Source organism: Lissotriton vulgaris, chromosome 1_1 (assembly GCF_964263255.1).
Source record: "Lissotriton vulgaris chromosome 1_1, aLisVul1.2, whole genome shotgun sequence".
NCBI lineage: Eukaryota > Metazoa > Chordata > Amphibia > Caudata > Salamandridae > Lissotriton > Lissotriton vulgaris.
In genome coordinates, this window is record NC_141685.1 from 1872315404 (window position 1) to 1872331238 (window position 15835).

General features: G+C 43.5%; 1 protein-coding gene across 1 annotated transcript in view; it reads left to right on the forward strand.

Moving 5' to 3' along the window:
* The window catches only part of MET (MET proto-oncogene, receptor tyrosine kinase), a 426751-nt gene that overhangs the window by 405444 nt on the left and 5472 nt on the right, over nucleotides 1-15835 (forward strand). The window contains exon 19 of the mRNA XM_086919386.1: nucleotides 8538-8703. Coding sequence (XP_086775512.1) covers nucleotides 8538-8703 — 166 coding nt within the window. The remainder of the gene's footprint in view (nucleotides 1-8537; nucleotides 8704-15835) is intronic.

The window sequence follows — 15835 nt, forward strand, 5'->3', positions numbered from 1 at the left end:
ATATCATCTGCAATTGCATTTTGCCATGATAAAGCTGGACAACCACTACAGTCCACAGTTCGAGCTCACTCCACAAGAGCTGTGTCCACATCGGCGGCACTATTTGCTGGAGTGCCCATTCTGGACATTTGCAGGGCAGCGACCTGGAAGTCTCCGCATACTTTCACCAGGCACTACTGCCTGGATACAGAACTGATGCAGGATGCAGCTGTGGGCCAGGCTGTACTTCGCCATCTATTCCAGTGAGATGAGCCTTCCTTCTTCCCTCCATCCTTTATTGGTATGCAAATTTTCTTCTTTTTATATTCACTTGTTGATGATTGCAAGTCATATGATATGTACTATCTCAGACTGCTTATACTGTCTCATCACAAATGTGCATAATGTATTGCTCGCTACTCTGATTCAGGCATGTGAATCTATGAAAGACACCCATAATAGTGGATAAGAAATGCGTTACTAAGTGTGAGCGGGAAATCCGTTACGCTCGCGGATTTTGCGGATTGTTGGGAAATCCGCAATCCGCTAATTTTGCGGATTTCCCGCAAAAAAAAATCCGCGAACGTAACGGGTTCAAAAGTTGAACCCCCACTCATGCAACTATTTTACAATGGCGCCAGCAAGCTGCCAGCGCCGTTGTAAAATAGTTACAAAGTTAGCTTGCACAGGAACCACTAGATAAAACGAAGCAGGTGCTGCTTTATTTTATCTAAGTGCTTCCTGTGCAAGCTAACTTTGTAACTATTTTACAACGGCGCTGGCAGCTTGCTGGCGCCATTGTAAAATAGTTGCATGGCTGGGCACAGGTCTACAGCTCACTCAAGGGACCCCTGCGCCCTTCGGGGCGATTGCATAGTAACACACACAGGGTCGCTCGAACTAGTTGATGCTCAAATTCAGTGACTCATTCATTAGCCCAAAAACAATCGTGAGCGTCGTCGAGGCTGGACAGGTGTGCCTTCTTCCCAAATCTACCGTGGAAAATCAGCTGTGATGCTGGATAGGCTTTGCATCCTTGACTTTTTCACGAGCGCAATACCCGTGCTGTTCCTGTGACCAGGAGCTTCTTTCTCTTCATCTGCTGAACTGATCTTTCTCTGACCTTTTATTCACACAAGAGGCACATACCCTACTGGGCACATTGTGTTCGCACGGGTTTCTGCAAGTTCGCACGCGTTTTGTACAATTTCGCAACTTGCGAAATTGTACAAAACCCTCGCGAACTTGCAGAAACCCGTGCGAACATAAAAAAAAAATCCGCAAATTCGTGAGAATTCGCGGATTTTGCGGATTGCGATTTCGCAAATCCGCAAAATTCGCGAACGCGAGATTCGCAAAATTCGCCCATACTTATTACTTACCTGTAACTGCAGTTATCCAGTATTGGTGTCTTTCATAGATTCACATGCAACCCTCCTGCCTCCCCAGGAAGGTCTCCTCTCTCTCTTACTATTATATATTACGCCTACCTAGCTTGGTGCGTACGAAAATCTGAGAGACTGAGGCTCCTGGCAGGAAGGTTCTAGAGGGAGGTGGTAGCTGATTGGCTACCTTCTAGAGTTTGGTCCTTTTTACAAAAGGACATAGATAGGCAACTAAGGTAAGGCCCTTAGGCCTACTTTTCTCTATGTATGTCTATAGGACATTACTTTTCTATTTACCGGGACTCCCATCTCGACGACGCGGAATGATTCAGGCATGTGAATCTATGAAAGACACCAATACTGGATAACTGCAGTTACAGGTAAGTAACGCATTTCTTCCGCTTTCACCTTGTGGGCTCTTGCCCTGGTCCTAGTCATTCAGACCGTATTACTCCTAGTCCTTATCCACCAGGTCCTCCTAGCCATAGTCCTTCTCATGTACCTATTTGCCCTCATCCTCCCTGCTCTGCTCCTTCTTGTTGTGGTACTTCTGGTCATTATCCTTATGGTTAAGGTTCTCCTGCTGTGACCGCTCTTTGTCTTCCTGTTCCTTATCCTGGTCTTGTTGGCCATTTTGGTCCTGGTTCTCCTGGTTGCATCCTCGGTGTCCCCCTAGACCTGGTCATCCGGCTTCTGCTTCTCCAGCCCCTGTCCTATTTGGCTCTGGTGGTCCTTGTCATCAAGGCCCTTCTGGTCTTTCTGATCTTGGTCCTTCAGATTCTTGTCCTCTCCTTCCTGGTCATTGTAACCTAATCCTCCTGCTCCTGGTTTTTCTGCTCCTGGCCCCGGTATTTCGGGTCCTGATACTCCTAGTCTTAGTTCTCAAGGTCCAGGTTCCCTAAGTTCTGGTCTTCTTTGCACAGACCCTCCTCGTTATGCTGCAAGCCCTCCTGAGCCTGGTCCTTTCTGTCTACCTTGTTCTGGAGGTGCTGTCCTCATTGTCATGCCACTTGTGGTCTTGGTCCCAGTGGCTAGTTCCTGGTATTAAGTAATTTGGTTTGTTACTTCTGGACCTGCTGTTGCTCTACTTGGTCATGGTTTTTGTTGCTTGTCTCATAGTCCTATTGATACTTGAGGTCCAGCTCCTCCTGTTGTGGTCCTTTAGACTGCCTCCTTCTCCTGTTCCTCAGCCATCTAATCCTGGTCTTTAAGGTATAAACCTCCATCCTGTTATTTGTGGATATCTTTTCTGTTTTCCATGGGATTTGTTAAGTTTGCAAGCTTTGAATTGGAGAGATTTTCTTTTGCTTTTATCTGTAATTTTGCGTAACATGTTCCTTGGATGAGTGTCAGGGTTGTCAAGCAGGTCCTGCTCCTCAGGTGCCTCGGGGGCATTCTGTTGATTATTTTCACACTTAGATTTGTGTTGGGTGCATACAAAGCCTTGTACAATTCTGCCCTAGTTGAGTACTGATTGGAAAACTCAATGGAATAGTCATTGTCATATTATTTGGGTGATTCAAACCTTATAGTTTTACCTTCATGGTAGGGGAAATGTGCTTGTCTTTTTGGAGGAATATAATGGATTCAGTGAATTTTCAAGCAGTTGTGACTGTTATTCAGAAATGTCAGTATTTGATTGTGTGTTCAAGTTGAAATGTTCTCATAGCACAAAAAAGTGATTGGGCACTAATAGATACTGTTATAGATGGATAACAGTGTATTACGAGGATGTTTTTCACCGAATGGGTCTCAGTGACATCAAATAGACAACACAAGTGATGCATGAGTTGTCTATGATGCTACTCAGAACCCCAAGGTGAAAAACCACCCCATAATTCGCCTTTTACCCATCTATAATTGTATTAAATGTATGGCCAACCAAAATCGTATGCCCCTGATTTTAACTGCTACACAGGGACAGAGGCTTAATGGGATACCCATACATAGAGTAGCATTTCCTCCCTTTACCAAATGTAAAAATATATCTTATCTGCCATCCTTAACTAATCCCACCACCTACCCTGCCTTTGTTACCCCTCCTGCAGCTGTTCTTTCTGTCTAAGCAGACACACAATGCTGTGCTGGCAGACTCCCAGAGAGCCATGCCAGCGTAGCCTAGAAGGCCTTTATGACATAGTAGTAATGGGTAACGAGTTTTGTTATAAACTGTTGCTACGTCATAGCAGTGAATTACCAGATGTAGCCTGATGTAAATGATAGATGCTTCTTATAGAAGCCATACATAACAGCACACTAAACAAGAATGGACCTGCCCCTGATAACAAAATGAGAAGGAGCCTAGAGTGAAAGAACACAGCCATTTTACAGTCCTATAATCTTAGAAATGCAGAAGAAATATGCTGACTTTCCTTGGTGTACGCTCAATAGCTCATAACACAATAATAGTGATTTTTAATCACTCTAGAGAATCACCAACATTTATATATTCAGCGAATGAATGTTTGCGCTGTTAGTGCTCCCACTGTTAAGTGACATCACTCTGTTTGACAGATAGGTCTTAAGAAATTCCTGGCAGAAGCTAGAATCCTTGCTAGGAAAATTATTTGGTAGGTGCACTTCAGAGCCTGGTCTCTGACAATAGTTGCTTGCTTATTTAATGTGTTGAATTCCCAAATGTATTTCATTCTATGACACTTGGTTTGATGCTGATGACCCTAATCCTTTTAAAATGCAGTTCAAAGAGCAATGTGCTGGATAGAGTGCTAGGTAATGTCATTAACCCAGAGTACTGACTTTCCAATAATTAGCTGAATTTTAGAATCCCAGACGCACTATTTTTACTGAACTCAGGTTAACACGATCAAGGAAAGGAAATGTAAAATGTATCAGTAGTGATGGTGTGGGACATACTTTTAAAGTGCCTGCTATATGACTGACCATTTCAAGACTGAGTTGAGCACACCCAGGCCAGGTCAAGGGCCGAAGCAGAATGGCTGAGACTGATGGACTGTTCCCATGAAGAGCAGTTGTCAGCACTGATTTGCATATAGCAGGCCTTTGTACAGAGTGGAACAGTAGGTGAAACACAATTGGTTGGAATTTGACCCAGAGACAATGATTTAGACTATTTGCAAATATTCTTCCCATCAGCTTTTATATTATCGATGTAATCCCCTATGTGGCAAAGGGTATGCCGCGACTTGGGTCTCCTGCTCAAAGTGTCATAGGATCCAAGCTTTGCCTGGCTGATGAGGCTTAAAAAGGCTGATACTAGTCTAGGATTGCTTGTTTTCCCTTCAGGAGAAGGCCATAGCTGGACTGTTCCCATGAAGAGCAGGGTCAGTCCTGATTTGCATAATGCAGGCCTCTGTCTGGAGTGGCAAGGTGGGTCAGAAACGAAGGGCTGGAATGCTACCCAGAGCAATTGCCAGTGCTTTCAACTATTTCCATGTGTTCCTCCCTTCACCTTTTATGTGACCACTTAATCTAGAGGCATGAATTTCACATGTCTTTATCTGTTCTAATGCGCCCCAGATCTGGACATTTCTGTTTCTTAACTTGGTGCTAACCTACATAAAAGCTTAGTGCATGTCACTTTTTATTAAGCCTAAAACATAAGCTCGCCGAGTATATGTGACAATATATATGAAGGCTGTAAACCATTTGCACCCTCAAACATATGGCACACTCCACAACACAGAGTATCAGACAGGTCACCAGCACTTAAGAAATATGTTCCCAAGCTAATTCTAAAGATAGCGCGGAGGGGCAACAAATATTTATGACGAATAATGTGCTTAAACATTGTGTAAATTACTATGTGAATGAACTCTGAACTGCCACACTTAGGTATGTCTGTACTCTGATTTCTCATATATATTTTGTTCATATTGTTGAGCAACTCTAGAGAATTACGTTTTGTGGGCCACAATAATGAGGCTCTTACTCTGCCATTGCGTCACTTTTGGTGATGCTACGATGGTGTAAAAAATGCACCAGACTGTGCCATATATACAAAGTGACGCATCTATGCAGATTCCTCACTTTGTAGACCCCTGCGCTACATTATACCTGTGACAGGTATAATGTATGCAGGGTAGGTATTCCGAAGCAGAAAAGCCTTGTAGAATTAGCGCTGTGAAATGTATGAGATTTCACTGAGTCACTTATGCGGTGTCACTGCATCAAATCCTTACGCCTGCTTGAAGCAGGCATAAGGGGTGACCAGGGCAGTTTCTAGGTGTTTTGCCGCCCTAGGTGAAAATTGAAAAATGCCGCCCCCTCCCTTTTACAACCATCACTCCGTCCCCCTGTCATTCAAGCCTCTGCAGTTTCTCACTCTCTATACACTTTCATTCTTTCTCTTCCAACAAACTGCCAGTTACAGTGGCAACTCTGCTCGTTTTGCTGCAGAGTAGACTGGCCTTGGTGACTGGCCCATCCCTGTACCAGGCTGTCATCTCATCATTTTCCATCTCGCAAAAGGGTGAGCTCAGGAGCCTCTCTGACCTCACTCGATCCTGTAACACGATGTAAGAGGGTACAGAGAAAAATCTAGAAGTGAAAAACTCAACTCTGTGCAGTGAAGAGAGACAGAGGTCAGCTTTCAGTTACCTGCCTCAGAGCCTGAGCCTGGAAGTAACTGCATGCTGCCTGAGGGTCCATGCAACAGCAGCTGAGGAGCAGTAGTGGACTGATGCTGGCAGCTGAAGCCAGGAAAGTTGGGGGAAAAAACTGTCTATGTGTCAGAGAGACAGTGAGTGCATGTGTGTGTGTTTGTGTGTGTGATTGTGTGTTTGTGTGAGAGACAGAGAGATAGAATATGTGTCTGAGTGAACATGTGAGCATGTGTGTTTGTGAGTGGAAATGACACATTTCTGGCAATTACATATGTAAGTAATTCTTGTCAAAATTCTGACACTGACATACTAAATGTAATTGTTAACTTAAGGGAATACACCAAATTCATAGTAGGTGCACCAATTGACATACACAGTGTATCCACTGCACATTTTAAATAAATGGGGTCCACGCCTGGGGAGCGTCAGGCTGCACTGGCTTGGCACACCAATGGCTATTGCGCCAATCAGTGTACAATTTGACCCCATATCATTCAAAATGTTCCCAGTGGAGAATCTCCCTGAGCCCTTATAGTAGAAATCGATGAAAATGATTGAAACCTGCACTGCTACCAACAATGCTGTTCCTGATCGCTGTGCCTTTCCTACATAGTTGTGCCTTTTCATGAGGTGCTGTGGTTGTAATTGAGGAAGTAACTGGACATTGGGGCTGTAATTGGACAGCATAGCACTGTCATCTGGATATATATACCCATGGGTATATGATAGCCACATCCTTGTTATAATTGCAGATCTGTTGGAATATGTATAATAACTCAAACAGACTTGTACCTCCCTTAGCATTTTTGTTATTTTATTGACCAAGGATTTAATTTTGCTCTTCAGACCATAAGTTGCCACTTATTGCACACCTGCTGCTGAGCCAACATATGCCAGGTCTGATTAATATTTTATGCAGAGGTTAGTATGGAGGTCGTCAAGGCGCTAGTTGTTTATTAAAGAAGGCTACGGCTCCTTAGCCGATGCGGTACATCTTGATTGAAGCGGAACGTGTAGTACCGAGTTCAGTTGGCGCCTACCTAAGGCCCTGAAAATAGAATTTGAAGCTATTACCTTTGTCGAATCCAACACTGTCTTGATACGGCACCTTTAGTTCCCTCCTGGGAACACTGTTAGTTTTTCCGATTCCCTCCACTGGAGCCGACCTCCCCTAAACAGCAGCATTTATTGGAAGTGTCAGAGCTGTGATGAGCCTTACCATAATTACCCAGCCGCCAAAGATAAACAACAGCAACACAAATGGATTGTTACTCTCCCTTCACTTTAGAAACATCTTTAGGGTGACAAGACGGGCTGCGTTTAACTTTCTCCTCCACTGCATCCCTAAGCTGTTGCAAGAAAGTGATAGGCAGTCTCAAACTCGTGTTTTTGCTGCCCTCACCCTGTTGCCGCCCTAGGCGGCTGCCTAATATGGCCCAATGGCAGAAATGGCCCTGGGGTGACTCAGGCCTTTTTACACGGGGCTTGTCCCAATTGAAATGAAACATTGCTAGAGTTGCGTCTGTTTCCAGACACACATCCAGCAATGCGCAATTTTTGTGCAGATACGTCAGGATTCCTGATGTATCTATAAATCCTTGTGGCATGGAGCGCCTTACAGTAAATAGGGCGCATCCTTGGTGTCACAAGGATGGCGCACTGAAAAGGTTTGCATCGCTGTTTCATCCCCAGCGATGCAACACTTTTCATAAATAAGGTTGTGTATGTTTAATACACTTATCGGGTCAAGGGCACCTATACTATACCACAACGTAGCTAGATATTACGACAAGCAAATATTGCTTTTAAACCTTTCCTAACAATGATTTTCCTTAATCGGCATAATGCAAAAGGTAATGTGGGCATTCTTTGCACTTTTATAAGAATTAATGCTTTAACCCAAAAGTGAAAGCTTGATTCAAACGTTAGGACATACAAGTCAGTGTGTGGTTATCACATAACACTCTCCGGTGTAATATTGACAGCAGAGGAATTCAAAATGCAAAATGGCTGTGATGTTTACAAAGAAATACAGTCATACAGATACACAAAGGAATCACAGATAGAAATATTTTAGCCAAAATTGAGGTTATGAAAATGGAAGCAAGCAATGATGTTGTATAAAAAGGAAAATTGGACATTTTCTAATAGTAGGCATTGCTAATGTTGGCACCTACACTCCATGACTACGCAGATACATAACATGACAGGCAGAGACTGCTTTTCAACCTTTTAAAACAATGGCTTTTTGTTAACCTACACTGTGTAAAAGGTATTGTGGCCATTCTGTGTACTTTTGTTATCATTAATGCATTAACCCCAAAACGAAATACGTGATTCAAACGTTAGGAATACTAAAACTGGTGATTATTTTAACCTAATGGTTGCATATATTTACGATTCTGAAGCATAAACAGGCAGTCGTGTGACATGAGCAAACATTCAATTGTTTTATTAGCAGCAGTTAAAATAATAAACGTAGTTTGGATTTTGCTTAGGTTTTCAAGATTAGGAATGCATATTTCCACTCTTTGGATCACAGGTGATATATTAATTGCTACGCATTGCCATTCATTTTTTTATTTTTTAGGCTTGATGAAACGTTTACTGTTAAGGTTGCCGATTTTGGCCTCGCCCGAGATGTTTATGATAAAGAGTACTACAGTGTGCACAATAAAACAGGAGCCAAGCTGCCAGTCAAATGGATGGCGCTGGAGAGCCTGCAGACTCAGAAGTTCACAACAAAATCAGACGTGGTAATGTTACTTCTCTGCTAAATGTCATGCCCGTTCATCTTTACTAATTATTCTGTTGAAACTGCCCCCTATGTAAAGGTGCTTCTGATATTGTCAGATGGTTGTGTTGTATTTGTTCAGTGGCAGATTTTTTTTTGTCTTCCATTTTCTCCACACAGCCTTCAGTAACAGCTTGGCTGGCCTTACTGATGTTCAGTCTCTCTATACATAGTTTTAATCAGGACGCATGGGGCTTAACAAGTACCCAACCAACTGGCTTCCGTTTCCGGTCTTGGAATAATGCACTCAAAGTTCCTCGATTTGAACTGAATTTTGTAAGGCCGTGTGAGGGCGGCTTCTCAGAAAAAGGCTGAAATAAGTTTTTGGGAATTGTGGTGAGGTTGCTCATGCACAAATTACAGTAATAACGTTGGATACGCTCAAACCAAGCAAGTAAAGCTAAAAACACTTGTCAATCTGCAATACACCTGCCTGCAAATCAGTCATTTGGAAAGAAGTATTGTCAGTAAACTAGCAGGAGAAATCTGCATGATATAGATATTGATTCTGGCAACACTTCTCATCCTTCCACTTTTCCGAGGCTGATGGCGTGATTACCCGTGGAGAGCAACAACATCTTTCACTACGTGTCAATGGGTAATCCAGTAAGGGTTCCGCGTTTTAATAATACACAGCTTTCCACAGGTGAGGCAAGGCACTCATGTGTGCAATGATTCAAACCCCTGTCTGAACATCAGCACTAGGTTGATCTTCAGCACTTGTGAAAGGTCAGTTGTGTTTTATTTTGATTGATTGCACATCCTTTTTGTGGAAGCTAGCTTTGATGCTACGAGTGCAGCTGGAATTCCCCTTTAGGCAGCAGTTTCCCAAAAAGATAATTGTGAAGCTGCCTATAGCAATGCGCTCCTTTCCTAACAGCATGGAAACATGGGTGCCACCTCGACTCCATTCTCCTTTTAGGTAAAATAGTTTTTAAAGTACCCTAAGGGCCTTGTTATGAGGTCATCCGTGTGGGAGCGGGACCGCCCTGCAATGCTAAACCCATGTTTGAATCGCCCTCCAGATTACGAGTTTTCTTCTGTGTGGAGAGCTGTTCTTTGGTGTTCCCAGGGTGGTGCCTATGAAATAGACACCACAATGGGAACGTCAAAGGCAGTACCTGCACAGCATAGACTGCTACAGTCCATTCTATGCAGAGACTGGTGTGCATGCACCTAGGGGGGCACATGTTGTACCCCCTGTGTGCATCCACATGGCTGTGAGGAAACACGTAATATGCTTGGTGAGGCCGCAGCAGATCCGACAAGCATATTGCGGCCTCAGAGAACCACCACACAAACACCAGGGAACCGCAGTTGCGGCGGATGCAATGGTACCAGGGCAGCCCGACCACCCTAGTCATAGGAGGGTGGTGGGGAGACCGCCACCATGAGTCTGGCGGTTCACGAACCTCCAGACTCATAATAAGGCCCTAAATCAGAAATAAAGTCATACAGTTTAGATAAATGAACAATCACAACATATGTGTGAAGTTGTAGCACAAAATCACATTGATGCATGGATCGGTTCTTCGCTAAGAAGAACTGTTCCATCATAGAGTAAAGGCACTTCAGATGCCTGATCCAACACCATAGAATATACGAGGTCTCCACCTCTGTCTTATTCAATCAGTACATTTGCTTCCCTGAGCCTTTATTAGGGCATATGAAGTTAAATATTCTAATATAAATGTAAAAGGGCTATACTTTCCTAATTCTTGCTGGCATCTTTATCTTCAGCTGCTCTATGTGATGTCCACTTTCCCAAGCATCGATAACTTCTGTGTCATGCTTCTGGGAGTAAAACGTTTATCGTGCTAGCTTTGAACAATTTCTCTGCCATGTCATAAATTATTTCTGTAACGGATCCAGATCATGTGGGAATTATACCTGTTTGTGCTTGTGTGTGATAGTAAAATGGAGAAGATTCAAGATCAAGGAGCGTTGTTAAGACACATCTGTGTACATTTGCTAATATGTCATGTAATGCTTGCTGTGCTGCATTGTCTGAGATGGAGATTGCAAGACAAAGCCATGTCTACTAAGATATGGCACTGCTGCCCTTTCCAAGCACTGATGTACAATTTAGCAGCCTTGTGCCATGCACACTCCTTTGCATCATAGTACGTTAAAGTGCAAAGATGTGTGTGTGGGGAACCCTCCCAATACAAAACTGTATGCTCTGAAATAAATTAAATGTTGTTCACTTTGTATTTGCACAGCACACAGGCAAATTGGGAAAGGTCTGGAGGAACAAAATCCTCCTAATGTGCTCCTGCCTCAAGGAGGTGTACACTTTAGCACCAAGCCTGTCTACAAATGTTAGAAGCTAGGGATCTGCATCAAAATCTATGCGTGATAGCATAGGAATATTCATGTATCGCCCCTTGATACAATGTAGTGCAAAGTAGCATGTTGCACTACTTTGCGAATGTAAATAACAACTTGAATGTTGGTACGGAAAAGTCCCTCCTCTGGTGGTAGACATGGCCACCTGCCCTGAGTGCCCAAGCTGCGGTCATAACTACAACTTCCCAGCAAAATTGTGGTCATGGGCGAACATGGAGAATAGGCCTGTCTCACAGGTTGCGGTCTGGTTAGACTTGGAGGGGCACACCATGTGCTACCTTCATAGTGATGGAGGGCTACCACCATTACCAGGAGCTAAGTAGCAAGAGTGCTGTGTTGGCAACATACCATTTTTTATAGTAAGTAATCAAGTAATATGGCCAGGCATTCTGACCTGTGTCAACAGAGTGGGACACACAAGCTCACTTATAGGAAGTTCCACATCTGTGTGTTCAGCTCAGCCATGTCGTACATCTGGATGGATGTGGGAGACAGAGCAGCATGTTTGAGTGCACTGCGCTGGTCTGTACAAGAGCCAGTGTGTGATAGATACAGTACATATTGACTGCACATGCATGTTTGAGTGCGTCGCTCCGGTATGTACGTGAGCCAGTGTATGCTACTTTACATGGAGAAAGCCCATCCATGTTGCAGTCCACCGCTCTAGGATTACATAAGCTATCGTGTGCTACAGCACATGGGAACAGCACGTGCATATCGGAGTCTAGCACACTGGGATGTACATGAGCCAGTTTGTGCTACTGTACAGTGAGATAACGTGTGTCTGTGAGAGTGCGGACTGCATTGCTGTATACGTGTGCCAGTCTGGTATGCACTGTAAGCTACAGTACATGGAGGCAGCGATGCATGTGTAAGTGCATCGCGCTGGTGTGTGGTGTGCCCGGGAAGTGGTACAGCACATGAAGGGCCACATACGTGTTTGCATGTAGCACTAAGAATGCATGAGTGCCTGTCAATAGTTCAAACACTGGAGGAAGGAAGAGCCAGGCTCTCCAGAAGTCTTTAAAAGGGCTCTTTGATTCTAAAAGCGTTTATTGGTCAAAAGATCCTAGTCACATCTCAGGAAGGAGATCGGCTGATAAGGGAACCATAAGGAGTAGGGCTGGGGACTTTGTAACCGCTTGATACACTTATCACTGAGACTGACATAAAGGTGGGATATTCTAGTTACTCCCATAACCTGTGTTGGGGCTCTCTGATTTGGAGACACTCCTGCTGTGACAGATAGCACTCTGGATGATGAACAAAACTGAGAAATAGGCACTTCGAAAATTGGCAACATTTATTTTGAAACACAAAATCACATTTGTGTCTAGAAATGGATTATGAAAAGGGGATCTTGAGACTTCCAAATTGTCAAGCTGAAGCTGTACATTGGCATGGAGAAGTTCAGCCGGACTTCTGCCTGTTGTGACGAGGACTTGGGACCAAGGGTAGGCTAGTCTCCCAGGCTGTGTGAGGGGACATCACCCAGGAGAATCAAGCGCACTCACTTTGGGCATGGAGTATCAACTTCTGCCAAACCCAAGACTAGAGAACCCTGTGAGGAGAAGGCGATTGCCTGGAGGGAGCAAGGTCCAATAGCGATCCTGCAGAGTGGATGCAGTGAGCGGAGTGTAAGATTCTGGTTCATCAGGATAGCCTAACTGACCGGGTTATCTGCCCGTAAGCATCTTCGCAGCGATCGGGCCGTCTATCTGTGTGCATATGACACCGGTTTGACAGGTGGGGCCCAGTGAAGAATAAGGGATATTGCCCTTGGTGTCACGTTATCAAGAGAAGGGCCATCCCCCTGTGCAGCACCTACGGAAGGCTGTAGGCTTGTTTGAGTTCCTTGCGACCCATGTATGCCAGGTGCAGGTGAAGATTAATGTCCGTTGCCTTGGTGCAGTGCTAGATTCAGAAGAGGGCTTTCACCCTGTGTACTGTTGTAGCCTGGAGAGCAACGATTCAGCAATCTGAATCTAGGAGCACCCAAAGCTTGCCGCTCGACTCAAAGAGAGGCTTAACACATTACCGGAGCAGTGCCGTGGGTGCCTGCCTCCTTGACTTCAGTGTCCTGACTTCTGCTCACTGCCGGGCCACCACAGGGGAAACTTGCTCTGAATGACGGGTGACAGGCGGGGACACTTTGTCTTTCACATAGTTATAGTAGAAGGTCTAAGACTTAAACTCGCTAACAGGGCTTAGCTTGGATGTCACTTCACACAAATACGGTATAACCATGGTCTTTAGAACAGAAAGAGGTACTTGTGAGCTAACCCGGGTAAAGCTATCATGCCTTTTTTATGAAGACTGTTTATATTATTTGTAGTATGCTGTTTTGTACTTTGTTTTAGAGGATAAATACTCCCTTTTTAATAAAAACATTTATTGGACTGTACCATCATTTTATTAAAGTTGATGGATGTATGTTGAGTTGTGAACCTGTGTTCATCATACCCATACCTCCTCCCCGAGAAGTCTCGGATTGCTCAAACAGCGATACCATTGACAGCTAAATGCTAAAGGGACACTTGGCCCAGTGTCTCAGAGCCCGTAGTAGGCCGGGCCCTGGGAGTGGAGGCCTTAACCACCACGGCTGAGACCAGTAATGTCTACTCACCCCGTGGTCCTCTGTAAGTTTGTGTCGCTTATGGTCACTTTGCACCTATGCAAAGTTTTTATAAATATGGCCCATTTGTTTTACCGTAGTCAATGGCAAATATCCAAAACATGCAAGCCAAATATGATTTCTTCTTTGGGTTTATTATGTTTTAAACCTGTTTTTTTAAAACACAAATATTTTAGAGATGATTTTCTGCATCTAAACAAGAGAATAATTAAGTAAAGATGTGCAATAAAAGGTACTATGCATTCTTGCTATTTTTACTGTCTATTTTAATTGTTATTCCAATGTTATCATTTTTACCTCATTTCCTTTCACACTGTTTGAATCTTTCTGTTCGTAATTCCTGCCTCCCTTTTCCTTAAAATTTAAATTTTCTACCCTATCAAACCATGGAACTTCTTTCAGGATCACCAAATTTACTCAAATGTTTTTGAATATACGCTTCCCTTTGTATAAGGAGGACTTCTTTGCTGCCATAGACAGCCCACATTTCGCCATGTTGTTTTAGCCTGGAGGCTTTTGCACTATCCCTTAATCAGACAATGTCCCTACCTGCATCCATTGGTTTGATATCACAAAAAAGGTTTTGTGTTCTTTGTTAGGGTCTATTCATTCCATAATGTCAGCATCACCTTCTATAAGATATTCTTACCTGACACAAGAGTCATTTTTACCGGATTTCGCCATAGTTTAATGTTTGTAGCCAGACAGATGATCTCACAACAATTTAGCCCCTGTGTGTGCCCTTTTATATTGATCACCCTGTACCTTTCCAAATAGTTTCAGCTGGAAGCATCGAAAATGTCAAATTCTGGAAGGCCACCATCTTTTAACAGGGTGTAAAATACAAGTTCGATTCTCTTGTAGAATTGTTCTGGAGCCTAGTAAGATGTAATGTAGGGTATGTACAGAATTGTGAGGAGAACCAACTTTTTATAGAGTGCTCCATGACGCAAAACAGAGTGGGAGCCATCTCCAGTGCTGAACGTCTTCCTTGAATTTGGTCAGTGCCTCCAGCTAGTTGAGCTCCAACAATTGCTCCCTACCTTGTGTCACAGAGACGCCTAAGTATTGAAAACCCTTTTTTCTGCCTGGAAGCGCCATTGAAAATATGGTTGAGGGCATTCGTTCTGAAGTGGATTCTCTTAGTTTAGGTCATTTTCAATCTCAAGTCTACCAAATAGCTTCAAAATATATGTTTATCTGCATAGAAAGTACAGGACCAGAAATATACAGAAGGGTATCACGAGCATACAGCAATATCCTTTCATCCAATATATTAAAATGTCTAAAACCTCTGATCTGGGGCTCTCCTCTGAGCCAGCTGGTGAACACTTAATGGAATAGGTAGAGTAGAAAAGATAGTGGGCAACCTTGATTGCGCCCTTTCCCACAAAGAGGTGCCCAACGAGGCTCCCATCACTGGCACCTTGGCTATCTGTTCCAAATAAAGTGGCTGAATACAGGAACAAAATGTTAGTCCGTTAACCAATTTAGCTAACTATGGAGCGCTAGCCCACGTTATAAATTGCCTTTGCTGCATCAGTTGAGAGGCAATATTAATATCAGGTACCTTTTGTTTGAGACATTCCAGAAGGCCATATAATCACCTTGGATTTAAATGTGTTTCTCTATTTGGCATGAAGTCTACTGAACTGGATGTACTTAGTCTTTAATACCCTGCCCAGATGGTTGGCTATAATGTCTGCTGGTAGATCTCTTGCCTCATTATCTACCAGTGATTGATATTCTGACTTTGTTTGATACTTAATGACGTCCCTCCATGGATGTCACTGCCTCACAGGTATACCTTCCTTAGTTTAGTTCCTCTTCAGAACCCCTAGCTTTCTGCACTGTGCCCCTATTTTACTTTAGTGATACTATATGTCTTGCACCCTGGCTACAGTCGTATCTGCCTCCATTAGTATAACTTCTGACTGGAATGAAGCAATGATGTAAAGATGCACCCACTGTTTTTTACTGACAGATTTTGCTGGATATAACTTTGCAAACTTTATCAGAGGCAAAAGGCCCAGACAAAATGTAAAACAAGTAGATGTTGTTCTACAAATACAAAATCTGCATGCAGTACTTAATATTCAGGTCCTCAACT